The 27,890-nt window shown below is 55.3% G+C and overlaps 1 protein-coding gene across 3 annotated transcripts in view; it reads left to right on the forward strand.

Moving 5' to 3' along the window:
* Positions 1-27,890, forward strand: part of SH3PXD2A (SH3 and PX domains 2A) — a 239,107-nt gene that overhangs the window by 129,750 nt on the left and 81,467 nt on the right. For all 3 annotated transcript variants that reach the window (XR_005530468.1, XM_039243944.1, XM_039243943.1), the window contains exons 5-6: positions 250-341; positions 23,674-23,702. Coding sequence is in view for 2 of the 3 variants with exons in the window: in XM_039243944.1 (XP_039099875.1) it covers positions 250-341; positions 23,674-23,702 (121 nt within the window). In the remaining variant the exon portion in view is untranslated. The remainder of the gene's footprint in view (positions 1-249; positions 342-23,673; positions 23,703-27,890) is intronic.

Here is a 27,890-nt window from a genome sequence, read left to right on the forward strand (position 1 = left end):
TCTTTGTATTAGTTGACTAGTTGGTTAGTAGGTTAATTGGCTGGTTGGCTAGTTGATGGGATGGATGGAGAGTTGTTTCATGTTAGCTGATTAGTTAATTCACTGATGAGTCATCTGGTTGGGTGGCTGGCTGCATAGCGGTGTTTTCCACGGCACAGGCCCGGGGCCTCTGCTGCCACTGTCAGCCCAAGTTGGCCCTGCTTTGGGTTTTCATAAGGCCTAATGCCCTTTCTTCCTGTCTTTCTACAGGCACTTGTCCGGCTACCTCCCCACATTTCACAGTGTGATGAAGTCTTCCGGTTCTTTGAGGCCCGACCAGAGGATGTCAACCCCCCAAAAGAGTAAGTGGTAACTCAGTCATCTCGTGTGTGCCTTGAGGTGTGGGCTAAAGCTGAGGGCAGGCTGGAGAGGCTCAGGATGTGGGCCCACAGGAAAGGGGGAGCTGGCAAGGCCTACCGGGCTGGGGAGGGATGGGCCAAAGGTATGCGGACCATTGTTCCCCAGACTGCTGTTGCCCAGGCTTGCTCCTCATCATTTCCCTTTACCCCAGAGCTGGCAAGTAGGGGTGTCTCTGCATTTGGGGAGCAGGTTTTCCTGCAAATTCTAGCCCACAGGTTACTGTAAGGAGCGTATGAGATAAAAGAATATATAATGGACCCTCTGTCCAGATGCCCAAGGTTAGCAGTCACTGCTCTTCATTGTTGATGCTACCAAGCCCCCAAATGAAATGTAGGCCTTTGGAGGGGTTGGGGGGGGGGGTGGCGTGTGCTGTCCAGGCTGAACACTCACCCACCGAATAACTCTGGGACTAGTTTGTGATAATAGTAGCCACATTTACAGAGGAGGAAACTGAGGCCCAGTGAGGTTAGGTGATTTTCCCAAAGTCACACAGCTGGTTGGGAATGTGACAGGCAGGAGGCTTGAACCCAAGTCTTGGATTCTTAGTGGCTCAGTGCTGGCTGGTATTTCCCTATTTGGAGAGATATTGGGAACAAAGCAGATCTCTCTCTCTTCTCTCTGCATTCAGGTTGCTCTGGGTCTTGTGGTCAAGATGACCCACCCAGTCATGCTGACTTCTCACACACATGCCCAGACTCCATTGCGAGGGCCACCCTCTCTGCTCAGAACAGATCCTCACCAGAGTAGATTCTCAGTAGAGAGAAAAAATCTGGTTTCCACCCAGGAGCAGATGAGCAGAAGAGGGCAGGCAGGGAAAATGTTGGCCAGGGCAGAGGGTGGGGAGAGGACCGAAGGGGGTGCTGACAGATCACTCCATTCAATAGCTCTTTCTCCCTAAAATCTTAAAGTACCAGGATGAGTGGCAGAGAGGCATATTGGGTGGGTACTACAGAGGGCAGGGAAAGAAAGATATGGAGGAAGGATCTGGGACAGGTGGGAAGAGGAAGGAGGCCATCTGGTGATGGGGAGGGGAAGCCTGAAGACAAGGACATGCATCACACGGCTCCAGGGGCACCATTTACTGCATTTTCTGTGAATGGCGCTCATGGGATTGTAAAGTGCACAGCCTGTACACCCATACACGGCAGTCTTGCCTAAAGGGGCCCTTCTCTTTTCGGTCATACTGTAAGACCAAGAGCCCAAAATGGCCTGGGCCCTTTTGGGAGAGAAAAAACCACCCAGCCCAGACGCTTGCATAGCCCAACGATGCATCAGTCCCTGATGACTGCCCGTGGGCTTAAGAAACAAGCAAATGCTCCAATCGATCAGAAACCCCTCAGTGACTTACTTGTTCACAGAGTAGACTGGTTGAAAGCCACAGAGAATATGATGTACAGTCTTGAGTTCCCACCCCAGCGCTGCTGCTTCCTAGCCACACAACTGCAAGGCAGATCCCTCACATGGCTTCCCTGAGCCTCGTTTTTCTCATCAGTAAAAACGGAATAGCAATGAGCCCCTGTTCTTGCTCTTTCCAGGGATTATCTCTGAAATTCAAGTGACATGAGGGCTGGTTGAGAGCGTTGTAAACGACAAAATGAGATAGAAATGTGTGTTCTTGCCAGAGGGAGAAGGTTCACTCTCACCGCATGTGCTATATGTCAGGCTCATAAGAGAGGTTTGCACCCAGAATCATATATTCTCATCCCTGCATTGCAGATAAGGAAACAGAGGCTCACAGCAGGAGCCTGAACTTGAGCCCAGATTTTTCTGCTTCAGACAGAGGCCCATACTCTTTCCACTCCTCCCACCTGCCTCCTCGGTTTGGAAGGAGTCAGGGGGACCGCGATCCTGATGCCTCTCAGTGTTCCTCTCTGCCCTCCCCTCTCTGTGCTCCTGCCCAGCCCCCCTCACTGTCACAGGACAGAGCAAGTCTCCTGAGATGCCAGCAGTGTCCCTGGTCCATCTGGCCCTGATGCTCCCCTGCTATGATGGTCTCAGTGTCTCTCCTTCCTTTTCTGTTCTCTGTCCTTCCATGGGGAGAGAAGAGATGCCCCCCGCTCCCAGGTTGTTGTCACTGGAGTCCCATGTGATTGTGTGCCCACAGGAGGGGGAGCGATCATTGCTGTGGGTGAAGTAGCAGGCACATCGCCACAAAATCGCTGAGCCCACCTTTGGTTCGTGCTTCTATGCGCATTCGCTGCCAGTCAGCTAAACAAAATGGTCCTGTTTCACCTCTCCGTCTAGGCACTCATGGCAACAGTGCCCATCTCCAGGAAGCCATCAAGGAATGATAGAAACTGGGCTGTGGGAGACAGTTGTGCATTGGTGGGGCAGCGGGCATGGCTTTGCAGAGCCGGGCTCTAGGGTCAGAGCCTGCTACTCAGGGTTCTGTGATCTCTGGCCATTTGCTCCACCTCTCTGTATTTCTGTTTTCGCCTCCCCCACAACATGACATAGAACTCATGGAATGGTGAAGAGGGCTTAGAGAGATACCAAGTGTAGAAAGATCACCTGGTCAGTGCTGTTGGCTCATAGGAAGGAAGTACTCAGCAATTTTATCCATGGACGGTTGTAGAACAGAACAGAATGTGGTTCAGTGCACATTCCACCCTACAGATCACAGCCTGGCTTTTGCAGGGAGGGGTCATAAAGCATTTATTTGCCTGCAAGTCACTGTGGCAATAGGGTTATCTGCCCCTTTCTCCGTGTGGTACCAGTCACCTGGGCGGGTTCACAGCTGGTCTGGCAAGAGATGGCCAGAAGCCCTCCAGCATGAGACAGACCTGAGGCTCAGGAGTAGGGTCAGCTATGGACAGACCGTTCTGAAGGGCTTCTCCCCCGCTGGCCTCGAGCGGCCTCCAGGACCTGCCAAGAGACCCCTGTTCCAGTCCATGCTGTGCTTGCCATGAGGGCCCAGACCCGTAGGTGACCCTGGCCTGACAGGCTGACGATTTATCAGCCGAGGGCCTGCGCTCCCCTCTCTCAGAGCTGCCTGCACCTTCCCAGGCGGCAGTACACCTCCCCCTCCATCCTGAAACATAAACACAGGATCAAGTAACAGTGTATTCTGACTCAGGGGCGACTGTAGAGTGGCTTATCAAATTATCAAAGCCATGGATTTAATTGGAATTTTGCAGATAACCCCCTGTCTCTTTCAAGTGTGCTGCTGCAGGGGCCCTCGAGCGTTTACAGGGCCTGGAGTGGGGCGACTGTGTCCCTTTTGCATCTCGCTGGGAAGGCAAGCCTTTGACAACCCAGCCTTGATTGGGGGTGGGGGTGGGGGGTTGGTGGAGCAGGCTTGAGCCCCTGGGCTCTGATCTGCCCGCTCACTGGCTTCTGTGGGCGAGAGCAGGGTCCTCCCCCCAACTGCTAAACCACCAGCCCCACACAGAAAGGATGTTCCTTCTAGACACTTTAGGTGAACCCGACACAGAGTGGCCAAGGTGGTGTCACGTCTTCATGCGGCCACCCCAGGGGGCATTTCCTGTCCTTCCTGCTCCCATGAACACTGACATGTGCTGCTGCCGTGTCAGCCCCAAAGCCCTGGAGTCTTGTCTTTCCTTTACACCCCTCCACCCACGCAGCACATCGGCGGGGGGCGGGCAGGAACACTTCCTTCGGAATGCTTCCAGACTCTGACCACATCTCCTTGTCTTCCCTGCTGTCTGTCACCCGGAACCACACTGTTGCCATTCCTCACCCAGGTTCTGCCTCCCGCCCAGCCTGCCTGCCTCTGCCCTTGCTCTCTATGGTCCATATTCAACTCCACAGAAGGAGTGATGTGTCAGATCGTGCCACCCCTCTGCTCTCTTCCCTCACTGCAGTGACTGTCACTCCCTCACACGGGATGTCGGTTCTGAGAGACTAGGAGCTTGTACCTGTTCTCTTCATGCTGCATCCCCAGCGCCCAGAGCAGGTGCTCCAAAAACACCTGCCAAAGGCAAGACCCACCATCCAGCCTCCATTTTACAGTCACACACGGGAGATAGACTGCGCTGTGGTTTTACAGAGGAGATCAGGGCCCAGAGAGGTGAAGCAGCTTATCTAGCGTCACCCAGCTGGCAGGCGGCAGGGCCATGATCCAAACCCCAGGCAGGCTGGCTCCAGGCTGACACGTTTAACCATGGCCCTAACCCATCAAATCAGCTCGTGCCTCCTAGGGTTTACTGCCTCAGCAGCGCCCCCTCCTGGTCCCCGCCCAGCCAGGGCAGGTGGAGACCGACCTTGGCCCCTTGGACAGTAGCTTTCTTTTCAAGGATGATGTGTTCTTGGAAAGCCAGCGGTTGAATAGGAACACACACACACGTGTGTGTGTCTCGATGGTGGGGCAGAAAGGAAAAAGAAGATATTAGTTAGCCTTATTGGTCACTTCCTCTGTACTCTGCATATTATCTCTTTTCAATCTCAGGCCACCCCTGAAGTCAGTACTATTAGCCCTCTTTAGCAGAGGGGGAGACAGAGGCCCTAGCTGTACATGGCATGCCCCAGGCCACACAGCTGAGAAGCAAGGGAGGCAGGCCTCGAACAGGGGTGCCTGCTTGGGAAAGGGAGGCACCTTTCTGTCAGCTCCTCCCCACCCCCACCATTGGAGGGAGCTAAGCATATCTCCCCCCAGCCCATTGCCCCAGGGTAATGAGGGGTCATTGGGCAGGAGCGGGCAAGAGAAGCTAGTGATGATGTTTTATGGCCTCTTCTCTGGATTCTGGGGCAGCGGTGTGGCCGGCTTGGGGTAGGGATGGCCTTAGTCACCAAATACTAAAGGAGGCAGAGAAAGACACACCCCTGGAGCTCGAGGGCATTCAACACAGGACGAATTCCAATTCTGGGTGGTCCTGAGCCTTAACTCTGACAACCAGTTGAGCCTGGCCTCCCGGAAGCTATGGCAGTGCCCGAGATGACCCCCGGCTGTGCAGGTGGCCGACCGGCAGGCCTGGAGCCACACATACTCTTCAGGGCTCTGTTGTGTGAGGACTGACACCCCGCTGGGCCGGGGGCCAGGTGTCACTTGGTCTGGCCTCCACAAGCACAGGATGCCCCCAAGCAGTGGGTCCCTGTGCTCTGATTTCCATGTGGTGGTAGCGAGGGCAAAGGGGAGCTAAGGCACGCCCAGGCTGGCTTGGGACTCATGGCCCAGCCAACCACATGACCCAACAAAGGTCTCATTTTGCAAGTTTAAATTTTCATCCAGTTGAAACAGCGAACCCAAAGGTTCTCAAAGGGACCTCTGCGAGGCCCGTGTGCAGACCCCTGGGTTGACGTGCAGGCCTATTGCGAGGGAGGGAGAGGGCCGGCAGCAGATGGGCGAGGCCCCTGCAGAGGCCTGTGGACTGCCTTTATCTCTCCAGCCGCCTGGCCCACCAGCCCTGCCCTCAGTTTTAGGCTCCCGTCGCCAGAGTGCAGCCAGGAGTCACCAGCCTCCGAACCCATGCCCCTGCCACCTGACACATCTCCTGCCCCACCCCCACCCACCACAGGACTGAGTCCTACTCAACCTTCACACTTTTCAGAAAGCCCTCCCTGTAGCCTGCACGTGGCTGCCACGGGAGGGGCACTAACCATACCACATGTGTCTGTTCATGGGTCTCTCCCACCACGGGGGCCTCCCATCTCCGTGGCCTGGCACCTGGTAAATGCTGACTGAGCCCAAACAAAGTTGAGGCCATTGAAACAAGATTGTAAACCAAACTGCCCACTGTCACGGAGGCAGAGTGAAGCGTGCTCTTGACCCCTCTGCAATGACTGGGCAGCTCTGCCTCTTGCTTCTCTGTGCCTCGGTTTCCTTGTCTGTTGAATGGGAATCATGATGGTGCCTAGCCCCAAGGGTTGCTGGGAGGACCCCAAGGGTTGCACCCAAAGTGCCTGGACCGGCTGGCACACAGTCAGCCGGAGCTTGCTGGCACCATCACTGCGTCGGGAGGGCACAGTAGCAGGGAGCTGGGCTGTCACTCATGGCCACAGGACAGTGACACACCCTCCTTATGCTGCCCAGCTGTGGTTGGCCCTCTGCTCTCCACCCGAGCCCACAGGCAGCGTGAGCATACCTCATGCCACAGGGTGGCCCCCCGTGTTGCAGCAAAGGAAACAGAGGCCAGACTGTGCTGCTGGGCCTCCCACTGGTCCGTCTGCTGCCAGCCTGCAGCATGTGGCCAGCAGGGTCCCCTCCTACCCAGCAGCACCCGGGACATGGGGCGGACCCACAAGCCAGCTGAGGGTCTCTTGCTCCCCACTGCCCCCTCTCAGCTCTAGGCCCAGGCCTGTCCCCTTAGCTTATTTCTTCCCATGAAACCAGCCAGGATCCTGGTCGAATTCTTGAACTTGCATGGGAGGAGCAGTGCCTTGCTAAACAGGTTTTTGTTCTTCAGCCCCAGGGCCACAGAGCCACCCACTGTTGTGGCCTGGAACAATGGCCCAATGTTCAGAAGGACCTGGGGTAAGAAGCGGGTGGGCCCATGGCCAGATCAGGTCAGAACTGTCCCTGCCCCAGCCTGCCCAGAGCTTCAACCTCCATCTGGCCTGGGAGTCCACCCCGTCTCCCTGTCACCTGCCATAGGACAGCTGGGCAGACCAGGGAGAAAGGGAGGCTATCCCACAAACAGGCCCGACCCAGGCCCAGTACAGGGTTTGGGTTTGGAGTGGGGGCTGACACAGAGGGCACTGATCAAAGATTCCAGGAACGGAGGACAGGGCAGAGGCTTTGGGGCTGGGGTGGGTGCGCAGACCCACAAAAAGGCACTCCTCTGTAGTCTCCTTGCCTCCTTTCCCATTTCTATTTTGGAAGGGATGGAGGCCACGGAGGCTGCCCTACCCTGGGGAAAACAGAGTCCAAGAGGACGGAAGGGACTTAGCCAGCCCTGCCTCGGGGACCCAGGAAGAAGACAGACAGAGTGTGGGGGTGGTGCAGGCAGGATGCCCCTGAGAATTTGGAGAGGCTCCCTCATCCGCCCGCCTCCCCGCCCACCCTCGGTCCTGGTCGGATTCCAGGTCAGGCCTGCTCAGGAGGTAGACTCACTGCTTTGCTTGTGTCTGACTCCTGATGTCTTGAGTAGAACCCAGGTTTCCCTGCTGATTGATGACAGAGTGACCTCGGGTTGATGGCAGAGCCTTCTCTTAAGTCACAGCTACCCGGCCGGGAGCTGAGAATGGAACGAGACATGTGCGGAGCACACAGTAGGTACTTAGCCTCTTCTCTTCCTCTTCCCTGGGAGGCACAGGGAAGAGCAGTGGAGATAGAATCCCTGCCGTGCTTTCCCTCCTCAGCATGCACCCACTGAGCACCTACTATGTGCCAGGAGCTCATGGGCTGATGGACTTGGACTTAAGGCTCAAGGCTGACACAAGATCAAAATTTTGAACAGTCAAACTGAATTCCAGAGACAGACTGTCAGAACATCTAGGTCTGCTTTGGCCTTGAATGAGTCACTTCACATCTTTAAACCTGTCAAAGTGGCCAGCATCACCCGTGTGGCGGGATAGTGGGGGTGGGGGGCAGTCTAGGGCGGTAATGCGTGCAAGTACCCTGAGAGTGCTTGACCCAACACAGCGCCTTCACAGGGACTTCCTGTCCTTCCCTTTCTTCCACAAGCTCAGGCCTGGGTGCAGAGTGGCCACTCAGAAAAGGCTGGAGGAATGGAAATGGTCGCCAGCATCGGCGCCGATTGTGGGGGGCAGCCGGCCCGACAGCTCGCTGGCTGTGGGAACTCCAAGGCATCCGTGTTGCTGGCCTTTCCCAGGGGACTGGCGGCCTGGGGATCGGGGTGGAAAGCCCACCCACCTGCCCTCTACTTTGCTGAGTCCCTGTTAGACCTTTGCCAGCAGGCGCTGCCAGCACCCCTCTGGCCAGGGACGTGGCCCACGCTGCCCCCCCCCCCAGCCCCTCTGCCACTGGCAGCTGCACAAATAGGTTCTTTATACTGACCTGCAAGAGGGCCAGCTGGACATAGGGACTGTAGGTCCATTGGGAACTGGGGGTGGGAACGCAGAGAACTTTTTGCAAGTAGACTTTGTCCACCCCCTGCTGTGGCCCCCTTTAACCTAGGCAGGTGGCAGGAAGGTGTCCACAGGATGTTGGTCCCAACCCACTTGAAAGGGCATCAGCTCTGGGGAACAAGGATTGCTGAGAGCCCCGCTGTCGTGCTGGGTGGGAAAAGGAGGGAGGCCGACCTCAATCCCTGGCTCAGAGCAAAGGCCTGTGTGGGCCATGTCTAGGGAGAGAAGACTGTTTTCACGAAAGTCTAGCACAGGGTCTCAGCTTTCAAGCTCAAGCAGGAGCGGAAAGGAGGTGATGGGATAGGGAAGGTAAGGGGTCCAGGGGTGTGTGTGTTTCTCTGAAACCTCAGCCCCAGGAGGACGGTCCCAATATGCAGGTGCCCAAGGCCCTCAAGGGCCCCTTCCTTTGCTCCCAAGGCCATAGGATGACCTCCCAATGGAGTCCTGGGGTCCTGCTTTAGTCACGTTCAAGGTGTCTTGGTGCTCCCTCCCTTGTAATTATCACCCCTCCATTGTAACCAGGCCGCTGTTTAGCTGCTTCCACAGGGAGTCCATGGCAGAGCCGTACCTCAAACCCAGGTCCTCGGCCTCCCAGACTAGGGCTTCCTCTGTTGGCAACAAGGCAGGAGGCATTCACCATTCGAGCATTTTTGGTCATCTTCGTGGTGTGAGGCACAGGGCCATGGAAGTGGACACAGCTCAGCCCTCCCTGCGGAGAGGCCGTGGTCTGAGTGGGGAGACCGCATGGGCAGGGCCTGGCTCCCTGCTGTGGGAGGCCATAGGGCATGATACAGAGGAGACCAGGCTCTGGCTAGTACCCTGGCTCCTCCCCCACCTGCTCTGTGGCCTAGGAATTATTTAAACACCAAGACCTCAGTTTCTTCACCTGTAAAATGGGACTTATAACAGCTGCCAATCCACCAGAGATGGCAGAAATGAGACAAGTGATTGTATGGGTGCTGGGCCACCCTCACCCGTGGGCTAGCCCTTTGAGGTGGTTAGGGAAGCCTCCCTGGAGAGGTGGCATTCAAGCAGAGAGTGAGGCAGAAGCCAGCCACTGAAGGCGAGTGAGAGACAAGGGCAGTCAGGTCCAAGAGATTCCCTAAAATGGGGAGGGGGGGAGGGGGGAGGCAGTTACAAGGAATTGAAAGGCATTCTGTCTTCCTGGAGACTGACAGCTTCGACTAGGGCTGGGCCAGAGAAGTTGGGCCTGGAGCATCCAGTGTCCAGTGAGTGACCTTGAACAGTCACTAACCCATTGTATACTTCAGCATCAGGTGAGGGGGAAGATTTGAGGTCCCTTCTGGCTCTGACAGTCTGTGATCTTATCAGGACCAGCTGGCTATTGCAATAGTCCAAGCTTGTAGCCACTGGGATCTGGAGTGGTAGCTAGTGGCTCTGGTAATGAAAGACACAGACATAGTCAGATGTGGAAGAGACAAGCATTCTGCAGATTATGTGACCCTTCCCTTTCACAAGCCCTGTAGATTGGGGTTCAGGCACCACTTAACTTTGGGTGGCTTAGTTCATGGGATCTGTGTCTATCTGGCTCCACCGTGTGGCAATATTGGGCATTACAGTTGCCAGTGTCATGGCAGATGTCTGTAGACTTGGCGGATACTGCCAAAAACTGCCAGACCCTCGAGCCTGATCTGTCTTGTTTAACCATCAATATAGTCCTGTGAGATTCATGCCTTCTTTTTGCAGATGAGGAAGTTTAGGCTCATACTGGTTAAGTCACCTCTCAGCTAGTAATTGTCAGAGGCTGGATTCAAACCCTCCCAAATTCAGATCTGCATCACAGACTTTCTGGTAGTTCCAACAGCTTTGGCCCTTGCACAAATTGCCCAATAGCCCACAGGCAAGGCCTGCTTCACCTTCTCAGCACAGCAATCAGGTGGACTGGCCCTTGAGTGGGGGCTGAGGGTGGAGGGGTGAGGGTGCCCACCTTGCACTTGATTCTCCTCCCCAGGAAGTATATACACAGCTTGGCCCTGCAGGTCAACGACACCATGACTTAGTGCTTACTTTCCCCAGGGCATCTCGGAAGGCCAGTGGGCACAGGCAACAGACCTAGGGGCTGGGCCACCAGATGCCCACCTTTCTACCGGGGCAAGTACCAGGCAGCCCAGGAGTTTGGCCAGAAAGCAATTTACATGTTTTAGCTCACTTGATTTTTGCACCTCTCCACGAGGCGGGCACCATTCTTTCCCCCAGTTGATAGTCAAACCCACTAAGGAAAAGAGAGGTCATGCAACTCACAAAGCTGGTAAGTGGCAGAGATGGCCAGGGTCTGGGCAGTGGAGGGAGGGAGCCTGGTTCTTATCCTCAGTAAAGCTCACCAAGTGTCTCGCACACTGCATGGCATGTGCTCATAGTAAATGGGACCTATTATTGCCATTGCCTTTGTTGAGGGGCTGATAGGTGCTGAAGGAGACGCCAGAGGCCTGGCCAGCCAGTGCCCACACAACACTCACTGCTCAGCGTGCAGCTGTGTGAGTCGGCATTTTCTGGAGCCATCAGAGCAGCCTCTACCGCCCTGGCTGCATCTCACTCACCCCCCCAACCCCGTCCCAGCCCTCAGAGCTCAACATTGCCCAGACATCCTCCAGCCCCAGCCCCGCCCTCACATTGCACTGACAGGTTCTCCTGGGGGGCAGGGTGTTGAAGATTTCCCTAAGGTCACCCAGAGAAACTGGACGCGCACGACAGTTTTCACCCTGTCCCTTCTGGCCTTCAGAAACTTTCCCAGCTGATTTCCAGAGCATCCTGAATGCTGGCGCATAGAAGGGCACCTGGAGGCCTGAGCTGAACCTTTACTGGAGACTCAGATCAAAGGCGGCCTGATGGACAGGGAGGAGGGGCTGGGCTGTAGTCAGGCCTGATCTAATCACGCAGGAGCAGGCTCCTGATTAGAGAAGGCCATGCCTGCCAAGCCAGAGGATTCAAGGCTAATAGCAGAGAGTGCTCTGGCCCCCATCCCATGCAAGAGAGGGCCCCTGTGAACCTGCTTGCTGGTCAGAGCCTCACAGAGCCCTGCAGGGCCACAGGCAGCCACCTTGAGAGCTGGAGGACAGAGGACGTGGGCTATCCCCACGTTGGCATGTCTGGGTGAAGGCCCCACTATGTGTTGGTCATGTGCTAGGTCTGGCAGGCTGTGAGGATCTTGGGAGGCAGATGTGGGGGGCACCTCATGCCAGAGACAGGAAGAGACAGGCATCTCAGTTTAGGATCCTGCAGAAGCAGACCTGGGGATGATTTGAGCCCAGGCAGTTTACTGGGGAGGTGATACCAGGAGACACCAGTGAAGGCATGAAGTAAGGCAGGGGAGAGAAGGCAGCCAAAAGTAGTTCATGATCAACCAGATGCCCGTGGGCCCCTGGGGCTTCACCACAGGACCTCTGGGAGCTGACCAAGAGCTGGTGGTCCCGCCCAAGGGCAGGGATGCTGGGCTTTTATGCACCCACTGCACTTTCTTCCCTCAGCTCTCCTACTTCCCCATCACCCCCTGCAGTCCACCTCCGAAGAGCAGCCAGGGGGGCTTTCCCGAGAGCCTGTGTAAGCTAGCACTGGTGCAGCTTTCCACTGTTCTTAGGATGGCTTCCAAGAAGGTTCCTGGCAGCCTGGGCCTGGGCAGGCCTGCTTCCCTCCCCATCCCCATCCTTAAGGCCTCCACCCCCCATTCCATCTGCTCCTCAGAGTCTCCTAGAATCCTCACCTCCTCAGACAGACCTCCCTTTCTATCTCAGCAACCTTTCCATTTTCTTCACAGCTCTTGTTTTAAGTTTATGTTTTTCGGGGTGGGGGAGGGGCAGAGAGAAAGGGAGAAAGAGAATCCCAAGCAGGCCGCGCGCTGTTAGTGCAGAGCCCAACGCGCGGCTCAAACTCACAAACCACGAGATCATGATGTGAGCCAAAACCAAGAGTTCGATGCTTAGCCAACTGAGCCACCCAGACGTCCCCTTCTTCAGAGCCTTTACCCAGTTTCCCAGTTTGTTTTATTCAGTCGTCTACCACCCCCCTTCCGGAGCAGGGGATGAGTCTGTTCTATTCAATGCTGAGACCCCAGGGCCAGGCGTGCAATGGGTACTCGGCAAATGCCTATTGGCTGACAGAGGAGCATCCCTGGGGCGGGGTGGGGGGGGGCTGGGGCTGAGGCCCTGAGTGTCTGCAATAAGAATGTGGAGACTGGACTGGCCTGAGGTTGTGCCTCTCAGGAAGGCCTTCCTGGAGGGGCCAGCTGCCTGTGGTCCGGGGCTGATAGGTACGCCCTGACGGTCAGTGAGTGTGAGGTGGTCAAGCAGGCCCAGTGGAGATGAGCAGGCCTGGAATGCAGGGGGACATTGGAGAGCAAGACCCTTGAGGGTGGGGGTGTGCAGGGAAGGATGGGGAACCTGATCTCTACCTGGGGGACACCTCAGACAGATGGGGAGGGAGAGGGCCTGGGCTGACGGAGGCCTGTGAGTGCAGGCTTGGAGGCTTCTGAGCAGGAGGGTGGGAAGGCTGATAGGAAGGATGGAAAGATCAAGATCCTGACAGTTCCAAGCACTGGCTTTAGGAGTCAGCCAGCACTGGGTTCAGATCTCCGCTCGCTACCGAGCTAGCGACTTAAATGGCTAACACCTCCTGAGCACACATGTGCCCTTGTTCTTCCCTGGGCCCACAGGGGAGACGGGCAAAGGAGGCAGTAAGGCACTGTGGCCCAGCTGGGTGAGGGAGGGACACACTTGAGGCAATGATGCATAATGCAGGATGTCAGGAAGAGCATGCAGTCTCACTACGATGGCCCAGTAGTTTCCATGGCAACCTGGGTGATGTCACAGCCATGGGATGGAGCACTGGACATCGAGGCCATCCTCACAAATGGAGGAGAAATGCACTGAGTCATCAGGGTGAACTCCCCACATGGGGACTATTCAAGTACACGGGCATTTTATACAGACTAACATCCACACTTGCTGACCCCCCGTAATCATGAGGGAAGACCCTCTGAAGGAATCCGCACTTCCACTGGGCTTTACTGGGGAGATAGAGGTCCCCAGGATGACAGCTCAGGATAACGCCGCAGTCTTTCAAGACTCCTGGGCAGACTGTCCTCCCACACGCAGCCCAGGGAAGCAGTAGTTTAGGAAGTACCCTTGGGAAGTCCCCAGACTATCCTGGGTCATCCCAAGTCCCCCGGGCACAGAGCCCCTCTGTCCTGCGTCCCCAGCACCCATGCTTAGCGGGTGGCAGCCACCCGCCCCTTCGTGGAGCAGCACCGCTTGGCCCAGCAGCGAGGGAGGTCCAGACACAGCTTTCACCCCTGCCACCTCCCATCAGTGAGGCCCAAGGCGCCTGGGATGCCCAGCAGCCCAGGATTCCTGGGGCAAAGGAAAGTGTAACAGTCAAGTACATGTAGACGGGACTCAGACCACTCAGCTCCACCACCCAGCAGCCACAGGGCCTTGGCAAAGAGGCTTTACCCCTCTGAGCCCAGGTTGTTTTTTCTTTTTTTTTTTTTTTTACATTTATTTATTATTGAGAGACAGAGTGAAAACGGGGGAGGAGCAGAGAGAGAAGGAGACACAGAATCCAAAGCAGGCTCCAGACTCTGAGCTAGCTGTCAGCACAGAGCCCCATGTGGGGCTCGAACCCATGAACTGTGAGATCATGACCTGAGCTGAAGTTGGACACTCAATGCACTGAGCCACCCAGGAGCCCCTGAACCTAGGTTTCTTATCTCTAAACAGGCACCTCAAGCCTTGGCCCACTAGGGCCAGCCAGGCCAGTCTCCCCATGTCCTTGCCAGGCTCCTTCTCCAGCAGCCCCTCCCCTCCGTCACCCCAACCACTGGGCCTGTGCAGGGCTCTGTGACTACGGTGTGGGGACAGTGGGCCGGGCTGGGGGCTCAGGCATTCTCTCACCTTTATCGAGCCTACTGTGCACCAAGTACTTCATAGGTGTTAATTTTGTCCTCCAACAATCCAGTTAGGTGGGTCCTACTGGCCTCTTCAGTTTACAGAGTGGAAGTAAAGACAGACACGCTGCAGACAGTCTGGCAGAGCTGGGATTTGAGTCCAGGCAGCGCCACACATAGGCTTCCCCTCCACATGAGCCAAAACGGACCTTTCGGCCAGAGCCACATTCAACACCTTGGTCCAGGCCACACTGTCCGCTGTCCTAGGTAATATACTGTGGCCTTTTAAATTAAAATTTGAATTAAGTGAGATGAAGAATTCAGTTCTTGGCTCATACTAGCCGCCTCCCAAGTGTTCGACAGACCCAACGGCTGTGGACGCCAGATGGGACAGTGTAGATAAAGGCCATTTCCATCAGTGATCACAGAACTCTATTGAGCAGCTCAAGGTAGGGCACCTCTAGGTGTTGGGGACAAAACTGGGATATTTAGTGCTATTGGGGGTCAAAATCAGAATGGGCTTTCTGGGCTGGAAGGTTGTGAAACACCAGAGAGGGAAGGGGGCAGGGGGTGCACAAAGAGGCCAGAAGCACCAACGATCCTGAGTTCACAGCCTTGCTTCCCCACTGCTAGCTGTGTGGCTCCAGACAGGTTACTTAACCTCTCTGAGCCTCATCTGTAAAATAGGCCCAAAGCACCTGCCTCGGAGACAAGGTCAAGCAGATGTAAAGGGGCCCGGCCTGTCTTGGTGCTCAGTGCTTGCGCATTTGTGATGGGGATGGAGTTCAAGAAAGTCTGGGAGATGCAGGGTTCTCTTGCTGTAAGAAGCCACTACGTGGGCCCCAAAAGCCCAGGCCCTCCTCGAGGGTGCAGGTCAGCTGCATGCCTAGGAGAAGCTTGGGGCCCGCTTTGAGCATTCTTTCCCATGGAGACTGAGGCAGGAACAGGCACAGCTGGGCCTTGGACAGGCTCCTGGGCATCTGTGGGAAGCACAGAGTCCTTGGCCCAGCTAGAAATCAGGCTAGGGTTGGGGAGTGCACATCCTTACTGCCAGGTAGCAACCCGGAGGTCTGCTCAGCAGTGGGGCCCCAGTGTGTGCCACACACGCACACCCACAGATCAGGCACACTCCTGCAGAAGGGGCTACTGTAGCTTGGGGAGCAAAGCCCTTGTCTGCCCTGAAACAAGTACCCATCCCAAGGCCTGAACAGGGAAGAGCAGAACCAGAGGGAGCCCTGATGTTCAGGCTCAGAGCTCATGCTGCCACCTTGTGGGGAAAATCTTACATTGCAAACATCATCCCTGGGTTTCTCCCACCACGTTTCTAAAGTATAGGCCATTTGCCTTAGTTTGAGTCCAGCTGGATGTCCTGCACACACACACACCCCGTGCCCCAGCAGGTAGCCTCCCAGGGGCCTCCTCACCCTCCACTCCCAGCACACACACGCGTACCCATGCACGATCCCATATCTGTGCCTGCCCCTGCCCCTTTGCTCACATCGTCCCTTCCACCCCAAAATTCCTTCCTGCCTCTGTTCCTTTTAAATATTCATCTTTCCAGGGTAGCTCCAGAGCCCCCTCTTCTAGACATCCCTTCCCAACTGCCCTGGACCACTCTGACCTCCCCTTCCCCGGGAATTCCCCCACAACAAATCCTTTGGACTAGGCTTTGGGACATTTCCTCACAAAGTGACTATATGTTCTCTTATCCTGGGTGTTTGTCATGTCAATCCACGCAGACAGTATACTCTGTGAGGGCAGAACTCTGTTTCCCACCGCCCTTGCTTCGACACAAGACCAGGTCTCTGCCACCCCTCAGTTCAGACACGGATGGGTGGGGGGCCGACAGACCGATGCTCTCAGAGACCGGGAAGGCCCGCATATACGCAAGACCCCCCTGTGCCCTTCTTTCGAGGAACTTTGCAGTTGAACCCCAGCACCACATTTTTCACTGTCCTGCGGCTCCCCAGGTCTCGCACGCAGTCCCCAGAAGTCCAGGGAGACCCACAGCTAGGCAGCAAGGAGAGCAGGAGCTCCCAGAGCCTGTGGGGGGCTCACAGCACCGTGTGGCCAGAGGGCTGAGCAGCCTCGTTTCCCCTCTAGGAAACCAGCTTTGCGCCTGCATCTCCGTCCTCCCCCCTCCTCCACAGCCGGCTTGTCAGTCAGCATCTAGGCTGGACTTCTTGGATTGCACACAAATGGGAACCCAGGCCTGTTGTTCTCATGGTCCTGAGCTGGGCCCTTGGGCAATGGAGCCAGGTTCTTATGAAGCCCATACCCATGAATAGGCCAGCCAGCAAGTCCTCTATCCTGGCCGCCATCCCCACTCAATCTGGCCCCTGCTGTGAAGCCAGGCTTTTGGCCAGGGGTCCTCTCCACTTGATCTAAGAGCTTTGCACATTATCTCAGGTCATCCCCACAGCAAATGTAGGATATCCGTATCCCCCTTTGACAACTGAAGGTATAGAAAGGATATGTAACTTGCCCATGTCACAAAGCAGCAAATGGCTGCACCAGGCTCCACCCCACTCACACTCTTAACCCTGTACTCTGAGGCTGGGATACAGCAGAGCCATCCTCGGGCTGGCAGCACGCTCAGGGCCTTTGCCCAGAATGGTGAGTCCACTCAGAGGGGACGGACAGACAGTGCTTTGTCTTTCTGCTGTAGATGGAGCCACGGCAGAGAGGCTCTGAGATGCTCAGGAGATAAGCACAAGGCTGGGAGGTTTCTGGGGTGTGGGATAGCCCTGGCACGGGCCTCCCTGGGACTCAGGCTGGGGGAGTGCCCGAGACCCCTTCCCTCCCCAGGAATTCAGCTTCTTCGCCCAGGGCAGGAATTCCGGCCTCTCTGGACTGTCCACATGGCCACAATGGGGCTCATTCTCAGGACCCTGGAAAACACTGATCATGTGGAGAAAGGACAGATTCTTGTTGGACACAAGGGCCCTCAGTGCCACAGTTTAGATCAGGGCGCAAATGGGGGCAAAGAACGGCATTCATGCCCCCCGTCTGTCTTCCGTGGAGGTCACTGCCCCTGGGGACCATTCCGTGCGAAAGCTCTCAGAAACCAGAACAGAAACCCAGCTAGGGGTTAAGTGGGGCGGGGAAAATCCCCCAGCATTCTCCAGACCTCAGCTGACCTGAGGCCTCTTCACTCAGACCTCCTCACTCACTCCTGGCCCCACTTTACTTGTTTCACAGAGAATTTAACAGGCTATGAGGGCACCTGAGCACCCTCGTTTTAGCAACGGGGAAACAGATCCTGAGCATTTATTTGTCAGTGTTTTGAAAACCTTTTCTGCCACATTTCCCATCACAAGTACAGGTAGACGAGTAAGTAGGTAGACATTGGAAACAGAAGTTCCGGGAAACAATAACTGCCTCACTATGACCGACTCCATCGTCTTGTCTATCTTTTTAAACTGCTTCTTGGGACACACTAAGTTGGTTTCAGAAGTCACTAATATAATAGGTCACAGCCTGTCATTTGAAAAGCATTCATTTGATGTGGCTGGCGCAGAGCTGGCCCAGAACCTGGGGTCTGTTGATGGCGGCGGTCACTAGCTCTCCCCCATCCTGCCCCCTGACCGTCTGCCTCATCTCTTAACAAAAATCTTCCTCCAGTCACCCTCTGATCACATCCCTCCCTGGCTCTGAAATCCTCTGGATTTCACAGAGGGACCTCAGCTTCCTCCCAGCCCCACCCGTCAGCCCAGCCTTTCCCTGCCCGTCCATCTGCTCACCCACCCAGTTCAACTCTTCCTGTTTGGAGCTGCTTGTTCCTGGTTCCAGACCTTTCTACTCTGTACCCTCTCCATGGATCCAGATACTCCCCTTCAAGGCTCAACTCAGAGCACACTGCTCCGGGAAGCCTGTCTTAGATGTTCTGCAGCCGTGGAGCTCCCTTTTCTCTGCCCTTGGAGCGTAACCACTCCTGTGTCTCTGGGAATGCCTCACAATGTCAGCCTTCTCACTGTGTTGGTTAGTTCTGTTCCCCCAACTTCACCCCAAACTTGCAGGCCAGAGCATGTCTTATTTCTCCTATGCCTGCACAGCCCTTCCCAGGGCTGCACAGCAGCTCCTTGAAGGAGTGAAAGTGTGCTTACTGGTGGAGAACAGCAGTCAAGATCGTCGTTTCCTGTCTCGGGCTCCATGGCACTCCCCTGGCCACGGTTGCACACCCTCACTCCAGCCTCCGTGTTCTAGGTCCCACTCCTGACCCCTGAGACCACTGGGCTCTCACGGTCACCCATGACCAGCCGTCTGGCAACCCAGCAGGCCTCGCAAGCAGTTGCCTGCGGCAGCAGGCCCTGCAGATGGGCGTCCTGGGCCGAGCAGCCAATGTCAGCCAGCAGACAGGAGGCTGAGAACATCAGGCTGGAGGAGCCTGAGTGTCCTCCTCTGCCAGGGCACTCTGATAGGGAATGGGAGGGAGAGGAGGTGGCAGGCAGTGGAGGGTACGGCCCCTGCAGCACGCAGAGCTCTGCCTGGCGGGGACTCGGCATCCTTCCACAGAGCCAGCCCGGCTACTCTGGTGGTTTCTCCTCTCCTTTCCCTTGCCTCAGCGGCACTTCCTCAATTTGCCTCTCACTCTGGGATCCCTGGCTGGCAGGGTTCCCCAACAAGAGCCTGCCCCGGCCACTTGTGCATGCCCTTCTTGCAGCCCACTCCCTGGTGGGCACCAGTGTGTGTGTGGGGCGGGGGGAGCACTGCATCAGAATGTCACTTGAGCTTTAGGACACTGGGCAAACCACCTAAGCCCTCAGGACCTCAGTCTTTTCCTTCATAAAATGGATCACCGCCACCTCGGCCTATTTGAGAGCACTGAAGGTCAAATGCCTGCAAGGGAGGGTAGAGGGTGGAGAGGCTTGTGCAAAAACAGGTGTCCAGCAGGCTGGCATTGTTAACCGCCTTTCCTGCCCCCTGCCTCCAGCCTCTTGGTCCTGGCTATCTCCAGCCCAGCCCTTTCACTAGCGTGTCCACAGAAGGAGTGCAGCATCTGGCCAAGAGAACTGAAAGTGGGGGAAAAAGGAAGGGAAAAAAAAAAAAAAAAAAGCTGACCTACCTGGGTGCTATTAGCATGAAGATGCAGGACCTTTATGTCTTGGGAGACTAGGCCGCTCTGGGAGGTTAAAGGCATCCCGTACGTGAGTCTAGACACGCCAGTCCCTGGGGTAATATCTCCCTGAAAATATGATTGTTGCCAGATGAGCCCTGTTCAAATGTTCAGTGTGTGGAAAACGGGCTTTCCACGGGTGGACCGTGCCAGGCAGAGAGCAGTGCTGGCTTTGTGTCTGTAAAAGCCCCAAACTCTGGAAATGAGGCTGGAATCACCCCTACTTGGTGCTGTGCTGCCATCATCATGGGGAGGTCCTTAACAAGAAGGCCCTTCCCTTTGTTTCTGAAGGGCTCTTGCAGGTCCAAGTTTAAACAGGCCCTGGCCATTGGGGTAGCTACTGAGGTGGGATCAGTTGCAGGTATGAAAGACTAATAGCAAAGACAATTTATGTGGCATTTTCCGCGCCAGGCATGATGCCTGCCCTCTTATGCACACGGTACATTTCATCTCCCCTAAATCTTAAGGAGTTGGTACTATTATTATCCTCATTCTACAGATAGAGAAACAGAGGCTCAAGATGACCACCCAGCTAGCAAGTAGTGGAGGGTTGAACGGGGCTCTGTCTGCTTCCAGAACCCATCCTCACTGGGCATCCTAGAGCAGGGCCAGGAGGTGAACTGTTGATATCCTAAGATTGTGAGGGAGGGGAATGGGGAGGCCTCAGGAGTTCCTGTTGAAGGGAGGGGTGTGGTGCGGGCTTGGAGGGACTCCACCCCTCTCCCCAGCCGGGCCAGACCTGTGGACCAGAGGGTGGTCATCCATCTGTCCCAGTTGGGGATTTTCCCAGTTTGACCCTGAAACCCCCAAGCCCCAGTTTGCCAGGGAGGGCTGGTCACTGTACTCTGGTCTTAGTCATCCTCCAGACCAGTTGAAGATGAGGCTGGTGGAGCCTCATCAGGACACAGCCAGGGAGGCCTTTGCAATTACATTAGCTTCTGGCGACACTTGAGGGAGACTGGCCTCCCCCTCCCCTTCTGCCTCCTGTGGCTCCCTGGGATGTAGTGATTCAGCAGCAAGCTGGAAGGAGGCTAGACTATGACCTACCAGAGTGGAATCACTGGCAGGGTGGGGGCTGTCAGTACCAGCTCAGGACAAGAATTGGAGATAGGGGGGCAAGTGTGGGAGGGGATCTTGAGTTGCCTGGTGGGTGACGGATGGGGGAGTTCCAGCCATATTCAGCAGCTGAAAATATGAAACGGCTTTGCCCAACCCGACACCTGCAAGAGGTTTCATATTAGGGCCGCGCCTGCTCGGGCTGGAAGCCAGGTGCTGTGTGAAGGATTCCAGTGCCTGCCGTTCCCATCGTTCAGTCGCAGCCTGGCCACTGCCAGAACACTCCGTCGATCCCTGTGCTTCTCAGGTCCTCAGGACCTGGTGCTCCCCTTCCGTCCTCGCACGTACTGCTCTGGAGGTGGCAGTGTTTAAGGATTTGAGCCCCAGAGCAAGGCCTGGGTTCTCAGTGCCCAACTCCAGCCTGGCCTACCCACTTTGTGACCTTGAACAAGTTGTCTAGTTTCTCTAAGCTTTGCTCTCCTCACCTGCAAACCGCGGAAGCCACACCTCCTATGTGTGTGTGGGGTGGGGGTGGGGGGATGTCCAGGTGGGAAGGGCTTATACTTTGGTTAAAGGACAGGCTGGCCCGGGATCTGTCTGGAAGCTTCTTTGGCCCTGCAAGCACATTGTTCTTACTAAACGGTGGCTGGGGTTCTGAGACAAGGGCACAGGAACTGCAGTGCCCCCAATACCACTCCTGCCTACCTGTCAAGTTGTAGTGAAGGAGTAGAGCTCTTGGCCAACGCTGGTCAGAGGTGCAGACTGTGTGGTTGATTAAGAGGGTGCCCCATGTCCTCAGTTGTAACCAGTCCCCCAGATGATCCTGTTGAATGACCAAGCTAAGTATTGCCGACCTGGGCATACGGACAGAAGAGGCACTCAGCACCTGTGAATTATGCCCCGCCTCCCACTCCCAAGCCTCAGTGTGCTCCCCTGTCCCCTGATAATGACCTGCCTGCCTCCCCTCTTGGTGCTGTTGACAAGCTCAATGAGAATCTTGGACAGCGTGCAGCTGCACAAACGAGAGAGGAAGAAGGTGGCCATCACTGTGAAGAAGTCATTCCCTGTCTGGACTACTGGCAGCCAGCAGATGGTCAGTGAGCCATTGTGGTCCCAGGGCCAGAGGCTTCTTCTGCAGGACCAGCAGGGAAATGGGGGTCAGGGAGGGACGGCTCCTGAGTGTCCTCTGGTTGCTGCCCTTCCTCAGGCCTCCCTCACTCTGTAAAAAAGGCCTGAGACATGAATTCCTCTTTGGGAGTGGCAAGTCTGCTAAGCAGGACGTAGCCACCATATAATGCTCTCCTCTCCCTCCCTGAGAATTCTCCCCACAGTTGGGCTTCGAGGGGCCCAGCCAGGCACTCAGGGACACAGTCTCACCTGGTCTTCCCTTCTGCCCTAGGGGAATGAGCGTGCCTGGACTGCCAGGTCAGGGTTGGGGAGCAAATAGGAACTCCCCACCTTCCTAACTCCTTTTGGAGGAGATTCAACAGATCCTCCTCCACGCCACCCACCCTGTAGTTTTCATTCTTGCTGATGGGTGAATGTACCACTGCTCTTTCCCAAGTTGGGTGGTCTTTGGCAGTGGCTGAACCTCTGTTTCTTCATCTATAAAATGGGTGTGATAGGACCTTCCTCTTAGTATGGATGTGAGGATTGAAAGAAGCTTGGAATAATAAGGAAGTTCTCAAGCAAGATGGGCAGGTAGGAGGGAGGGTTCAGACATGCAAGTTCCTGGGCCTCAGCCCCAGTCAGCGTTCTGATTCCCTGAGGTCTGAGTCCAAACTTTAGAAAACTTAGGAGAGGCAGAACCCCTTTCCCTTAGCTGTGCAGGCAAATCACTTTGGTGCTTTAACAAACTCGCCAGAAGTTCAGGCTACCCGCCCTAGACCTTCAGAATCAGAATCTCAGGGAGTCTCTATGAGGTTGACTGTCTTTCTTGTGAACCTGCTGTCCCTTCTTCCACAAAATCACCTCCTTCCAGCTGGCAGACCTAGCTGGCCAGTTGGCTTAGACCAAAGTCCAGCAATTGGCATTTTTCTTTGATTCCCCCCCCACACACACCCCCTGGGAAAATAAAGGCATTTCCGCTAGTCTCCAGATAGACCCACAGCCAGCCTCTCCTGAGCACTGGACAGAACCTCCAGCATCTGAGGCCAGAGAAGCTCCCCTGAGGATTGGTGAATGGAATTGGCTGTGGGAGGGGCCAGAGGCGGCAGCAAGGACAGACAGGGTTTCAGAAACAGCCTTATCCAGAGTTAATTCCTTGCTGGAGGGTGGGGCAGGCCCCAGCCCCTGGTAGGCTAAGAGACTATTGAAGGCTGGGAGGTGTTGAGTTATTGCCTTTGACAAGATTTGAACCCAGTACTCAGAAGCTCAACTTCCATACCCATTCTTTCTGACCTGGCAGTTACCCCTGCTGAATCTCCAGTTTCCCAGCCTGAGCTTTTAAGGAGAAAGACCTGTCTGTTCAATATTCATCCCACAGCCAATACATATCCACACCTACACCAGGCCCAGGGGATGTAACAGGAGGAAACAAGCCGCAGGGTGACCTTAGGGAGCCTTGCGTCTAGGGCAGGGGCAGACTTCAATCAAAAGGTCATACAAATCTGCAGTTATGGGAGGCCCGTGGGAGATGAGATGGGGAGGATGTTGAGGAAGACACGCTGAGGAGGTGACATTTCAGTCGTGACTTGAAGTCTGAGTGGGCATGAGCAAGCTGTGCAAAGAAATGGGAGGGGGAGCACTCCCCTCTCCAGGGAAGAGGAACAGGCTCCCAGCGCCCCCAGGGCCTGGCTCTCAGGGACCCCCCCCCAGGGCCTCAGTTTCCCGATTTACGAAGTGTGTGAGAACCTGGCCCGCCCTCCCCCACCCTCCGAGGAGGGGGAAGGCGCCCACCCAGCCCCTCCCGTCGGGCCGGCCGGGGGCGGGGCGGGGTCAGGGGTGCCGGCGGCGGGGCGGGGCGGGGCGAGGCGGGCGGGGCGGGGCGGGGCGGGCGGCTCGCGCCCGGGGCGGGCTGGCGCGGGACCTGCGGGCAGGCGCGGCGCGCAGTGCGTGCGGCTGCGGAGCGCGCGGCTCGCGGGCCGCTAGGATCACATGAGCCGTGGCGCGGGGGACCGACAGCAGCTGGCCCGTGGGTGCCCTGCAGCCGCAGCCGCGCAGTCCCGCGTCCCTGCCCGTCCCTAACCATGTCTATCTGTTGTTGCTTCTTTTTCAGGGACTATGGCAGTTCCAAGAGGAAATCAGGTAAGGGAGCCTCCGGGCGTTTTTCCCTCCAACCTCCCCTCGCGCTTTGCGCTCGCCCCTCTCCGATCCTGCAGCAGACTTTCTGGGGCTTGTCCTTGCCGCCCGCCCTTGTCCTGCGGGGCATGTGTTCCCTTCACGTGCCCCCCTCCCCAGCCCATGGCCCCTAAGCTCTCTGGTACTTGCACCTTCTCCTCCCTCCGAACCCCTCAGGTTCTCCCAGCTTCTCGTGGGAGTGGGGGTGAGTGTATGGGGTTGTGGAGGTGTCATGTGAAGGGCCCCCGCATCCCTGGCAGCCGGATCCTACCCCACCCCCCACCCCCGGGCTGCAGTGCCTATTGCTGGGCACTGCTGTGACTTCTCCCTGGGTCCTTCCTGTGGTGCAGTGGTGATGAGAGGGTTAACGGAGACGCAGGGTTTTCCCCGTGCGAAGGTGAGATCCTGGACAGAAAAGGGGTCGTACTTGAGTGACTATGAGGTTTTAACGCCTGCAACGCAAACCTCCCCCTCTTCCCCCAGCTCTGAGCGCATTCCCCTTGCTGCGGGGGTGGGGGCTCTGCGTGGTGACGGCTGATGCCTGATGCCTGGATGGAAGGGGGCGGACCGGCCCTGGCATTGGCCTGACGGGTGCCAGGTCCCACAGGGAGTTTGTGAAGGGGGTGAGAATAAGAGAAGCGGGGCAAGTCCTCGGACACTGTGTGCTGGACGCTGTCCACTGGGGTCAGAGGAAGATTCTTTCTGGGTGGAGGAGGCAGATTTTGCACATGCCTAGGTGGGGGTGGTACGTAGTTCATTAGGGGGAGGGTGGTCCCTAGGAGTTAAGGCTGTGTGTTTAGCAGCGGGGCGGTGGGGGGAGGGAGCGGCAGACTTGAGCTATCATCTGTGTTGGCATATGCGTTGCTCGTATGGGAGTGGTGAGTTATGGGGATGGGCAGCCATCTGGGGGTTCTGGCCCTCAGGGATGTGGGAGTATGTATAAACACGTGGCTCACGTTATTGGCTCCGGAGAGATATCTGTATTGAAATGCCTTGGCTAGTAGATTTCTTACACACCGTAGAGGTGTGTGTGCCCATGTATGATGGATAAAATATGAATTGGGGTAGGTGTGTGTAGGGGTATGGTGTGTGTGCTTCTGAGTATGGGTTAGCATGTTTTGTGTATGCAAGTGTTTGCTTATATGTTATTGGGACCAGGAAAGTTGTGTCCTTGTTTATGTATTGGGGGCATAGGTGTATGTGGGGTCGTGTGTATGTGTGTCGGTCTTCATAGTTGTGTGCTGGAAGGGTATGTTGACTCTTAGGGTGCATAAGTGTGTGTGCTGGTGTTTGGGGATGTATCTGGGTAGAGTCTGAGTTCATGTGTGTTCATGGTCCTGTTTGGGAGGCATCTAGTATGGGACGAGATGTTCCTGTCTGCTGGGCAGGGGCTGTCTCAGGTATGCCTACCCACTGGTTCAGGTGGCTATGTCCTGCATGAATCAGAGGGTGAGGCTGCATTATGAACCGAGGAGTTGCATCTGGCCTCAGCTGTCACTTGCAGTCAGAGCCCCAGGAGGGAGAACTGGGAAGGAGGGGCACATGTGGGATTGTGTTCTGTCATAGTCCCCTACCCAAGAAATGCCCTGGGCCTTAGATCTGTAGTGTACTGGTTGACCCTGGGCTCCAATTCTGGCTCTGTATGACCTAAGTAAGTTTCATAAACTCTCTGCCTCAGTTTCCTCATTTTCTTTAAAACAAAGATGACAATAATATCTACCTCACATGTAGAAGATTAAACAAGTTCACGTGGAATAGTTCCTAGAACATAATTACTGCTATGCAAGTATAAGTTTATCGTCATCTTCATTTTTGAAGCCCTGAGACATTGGGCGAGTCCCTTCTCTACTCTGGGCCTCAGTTTCCTCCTATAACGTCACGGCTGGACCGGATAACCTTTCAGGTCCCCCTAACCTCCATCTCCAAGGCTCCGGCTCTGTACTGCTTCCTAAATAAGACAGGGCCCCACCCAGGCTGCTTCACCCTGGGGAAAGCCTTCCCTGGATTCTCTGCCTTCCACTCTCAGGCCAGGAAGAGGATGGACAGAGAAATTTAATTTACGTTGGCTTGCTTATGATAATGGCCACTTAAGTGTCATGGTTAATAGTGTGGGCTCTGGAGCCAGACAGCAGGAATGTCAAGTCTGGCTTTTCTCCTCTGAGACTTTGGGCGGATTTTTTACCCTCTCTGTGCCTGTTTCCTTTTCTGTAAATTTGGGACAATATTCATACCCACCTTGTAGTAGTTAATTTTTTTTAATGTTTTATTTATTTCTGGGAGAGAGAGAGAGAGAGACAGCATGAGCAGGGGAGGGTCAGAGAGACAGGGAGATACAGAATCTGAAGCAGGCTCCAGACTCTGAGCTAGCTGTCAGCACAGAGCCCAACGCGGGGCTCGAACCACAAACTGTGAGATCATAACCTGAGCCAAAGTAGGAGGCTTAACCAACTGAGCCACCCAGGCGCCCCTGTAGTGGTTAATTTTATGTGTCAACGGCAGGCCACAGTGGTTAGATATTTGGAGAAGCATTATTCTGGATGTTTTTGTCAAGGTTTTTTTTTTTTTTTTTTGGATGAGATGAAATCATTGGAGTAAAGCAGATTACCATCCATAATATAGGTTAGCCTCATCCAATTAGTTGAAGTCCTTAAAAGAACAAAAGCTGACTTTTCTCATAAGAAGAGACTCTGCTACCAGACTGCCTTTGGACTTGAACTACAACTCCTTCCTGAATCTCCAGCCTACCAGCCCACCCCATCAGATTTTGGGCTCACCAAGCCTTCAAATTCACGTGTGCCAATTCCTTAAAATAAACCTTTCTCTCTATATATATACACATCCTATTCTGTCTCTCTGGAGAACACTGACTAATACACACCTCATATGGTTATAATGAAGGTTGTACACTAATATATGTAAGCATGCTTAGGATACTGCCTGCAACCTAGAAAGCTCTCCCAGCATGCCAGCTACGATTATTCCAGGAGCGTCTTCCATGGGCTGGCAACTTCACATATGTTTTCTCATTTGCTGCCCAGAGGCTCATTGCATGTGGGCGGTGGGATTCGCATTTTACTGGTGAGAAACAGGCTCTGAGAGGGTGGCTGCCCACGGTCTGTGGCAGAGTAAGGATCTGAGTCCATGTTCAGGGCTCCACCCTGTTCTGTAGCAAAGCTCACGAAGCTTCCCAGAGTCACACTCCAGCCGGCAGTGCTTGCATAGAGAACGTGGCTGCTGTTCCCTGCTCATCACACTTCACGTTTTAGTCCCCAAAGCCCCGCTCCTCCTTGGAGGGGTCTCTTATTGAGCGCAGAGCCAAGGCTTGAAGCCAGGCCTGAAGAAGGTGGAGGCAACAGGAAGAAAGTTTTCAGGCAGCTTATAGCCTCTTAGAGGAGGCAGGACTGATGACCTTAAAACTGGCAGTGTAGCCCAGACTTCTCTCTGCTCTTTCCTTCCCTCCATAGAACCTGCTCCTGCCCACATCTTCCCCATCCCACCACCCACACTGATGCTCAAGCCCAGCAGCAAGCAGTGGCTCTTGACCCCTGCCTTTGTCTCCCCTGCCAACCCGCTCTCCACCATCACACCCTGGTAGAAGCTCTTTTCTCTTCAGGAAGACCCCAGTTTCCTCTCTGGCCTGTCTGCTTTCCCCCTTGCCCTCTGCGTTGTTCTCCACACCACAGCTAGAGAGAGCTCTTCAGAGCAAGTATCAAATCATGTGCTTTTTTGCTTAAATTGCGCAAGGACTTTCCATCCCACCCAGAATAAACCCTTTATCCCAGTTTACAAAGCCCTGTGTGCTTAGCTCCTTGCCTGCTGCCCCACCCGAGGCTCGGACCTTCCTTAGCTCACCCACCACCCAACATTCCAACCTCAGCAGTCTCTGCTCAGCCATACCAGTCACTTTCCATTCCTTAAACATAAGCTCGTTCACTCCACACAGCCTGTGCACTTGCTGTTCCCTCTGCCTGGAATGCTGTTCCCTGATCTTTCACATAGCTACCCCTTCTTAAGATTTCTGCTTAATTGTCCTCTCAGAGAAGCCCCAGTTCTCCGGTGTTAGCTGCCCTTTCAAATCACCCGGCACATCACTGACCACACTCTAATTATTTGTGGGTTTTCTTGTTTATTATTTGTGTCCCACCCCCTTGAGAG

This window comes from Hyaena hyaena, unplaced genomic scaffold, assembly GCF_003009895.1.
Source record: "Hyaena hyaena isolate Hyena2069 unplaced genomic scaffold, ASM300989v1 scaffold_233, whole genome shotgun sequence".
Classification (NCBI taxonomy): Eukaryota; Metazoa; Chordata; class Mammalia; order Carnivora; family Hyaenidae; genus Hyaena; species Hyaena hyaena.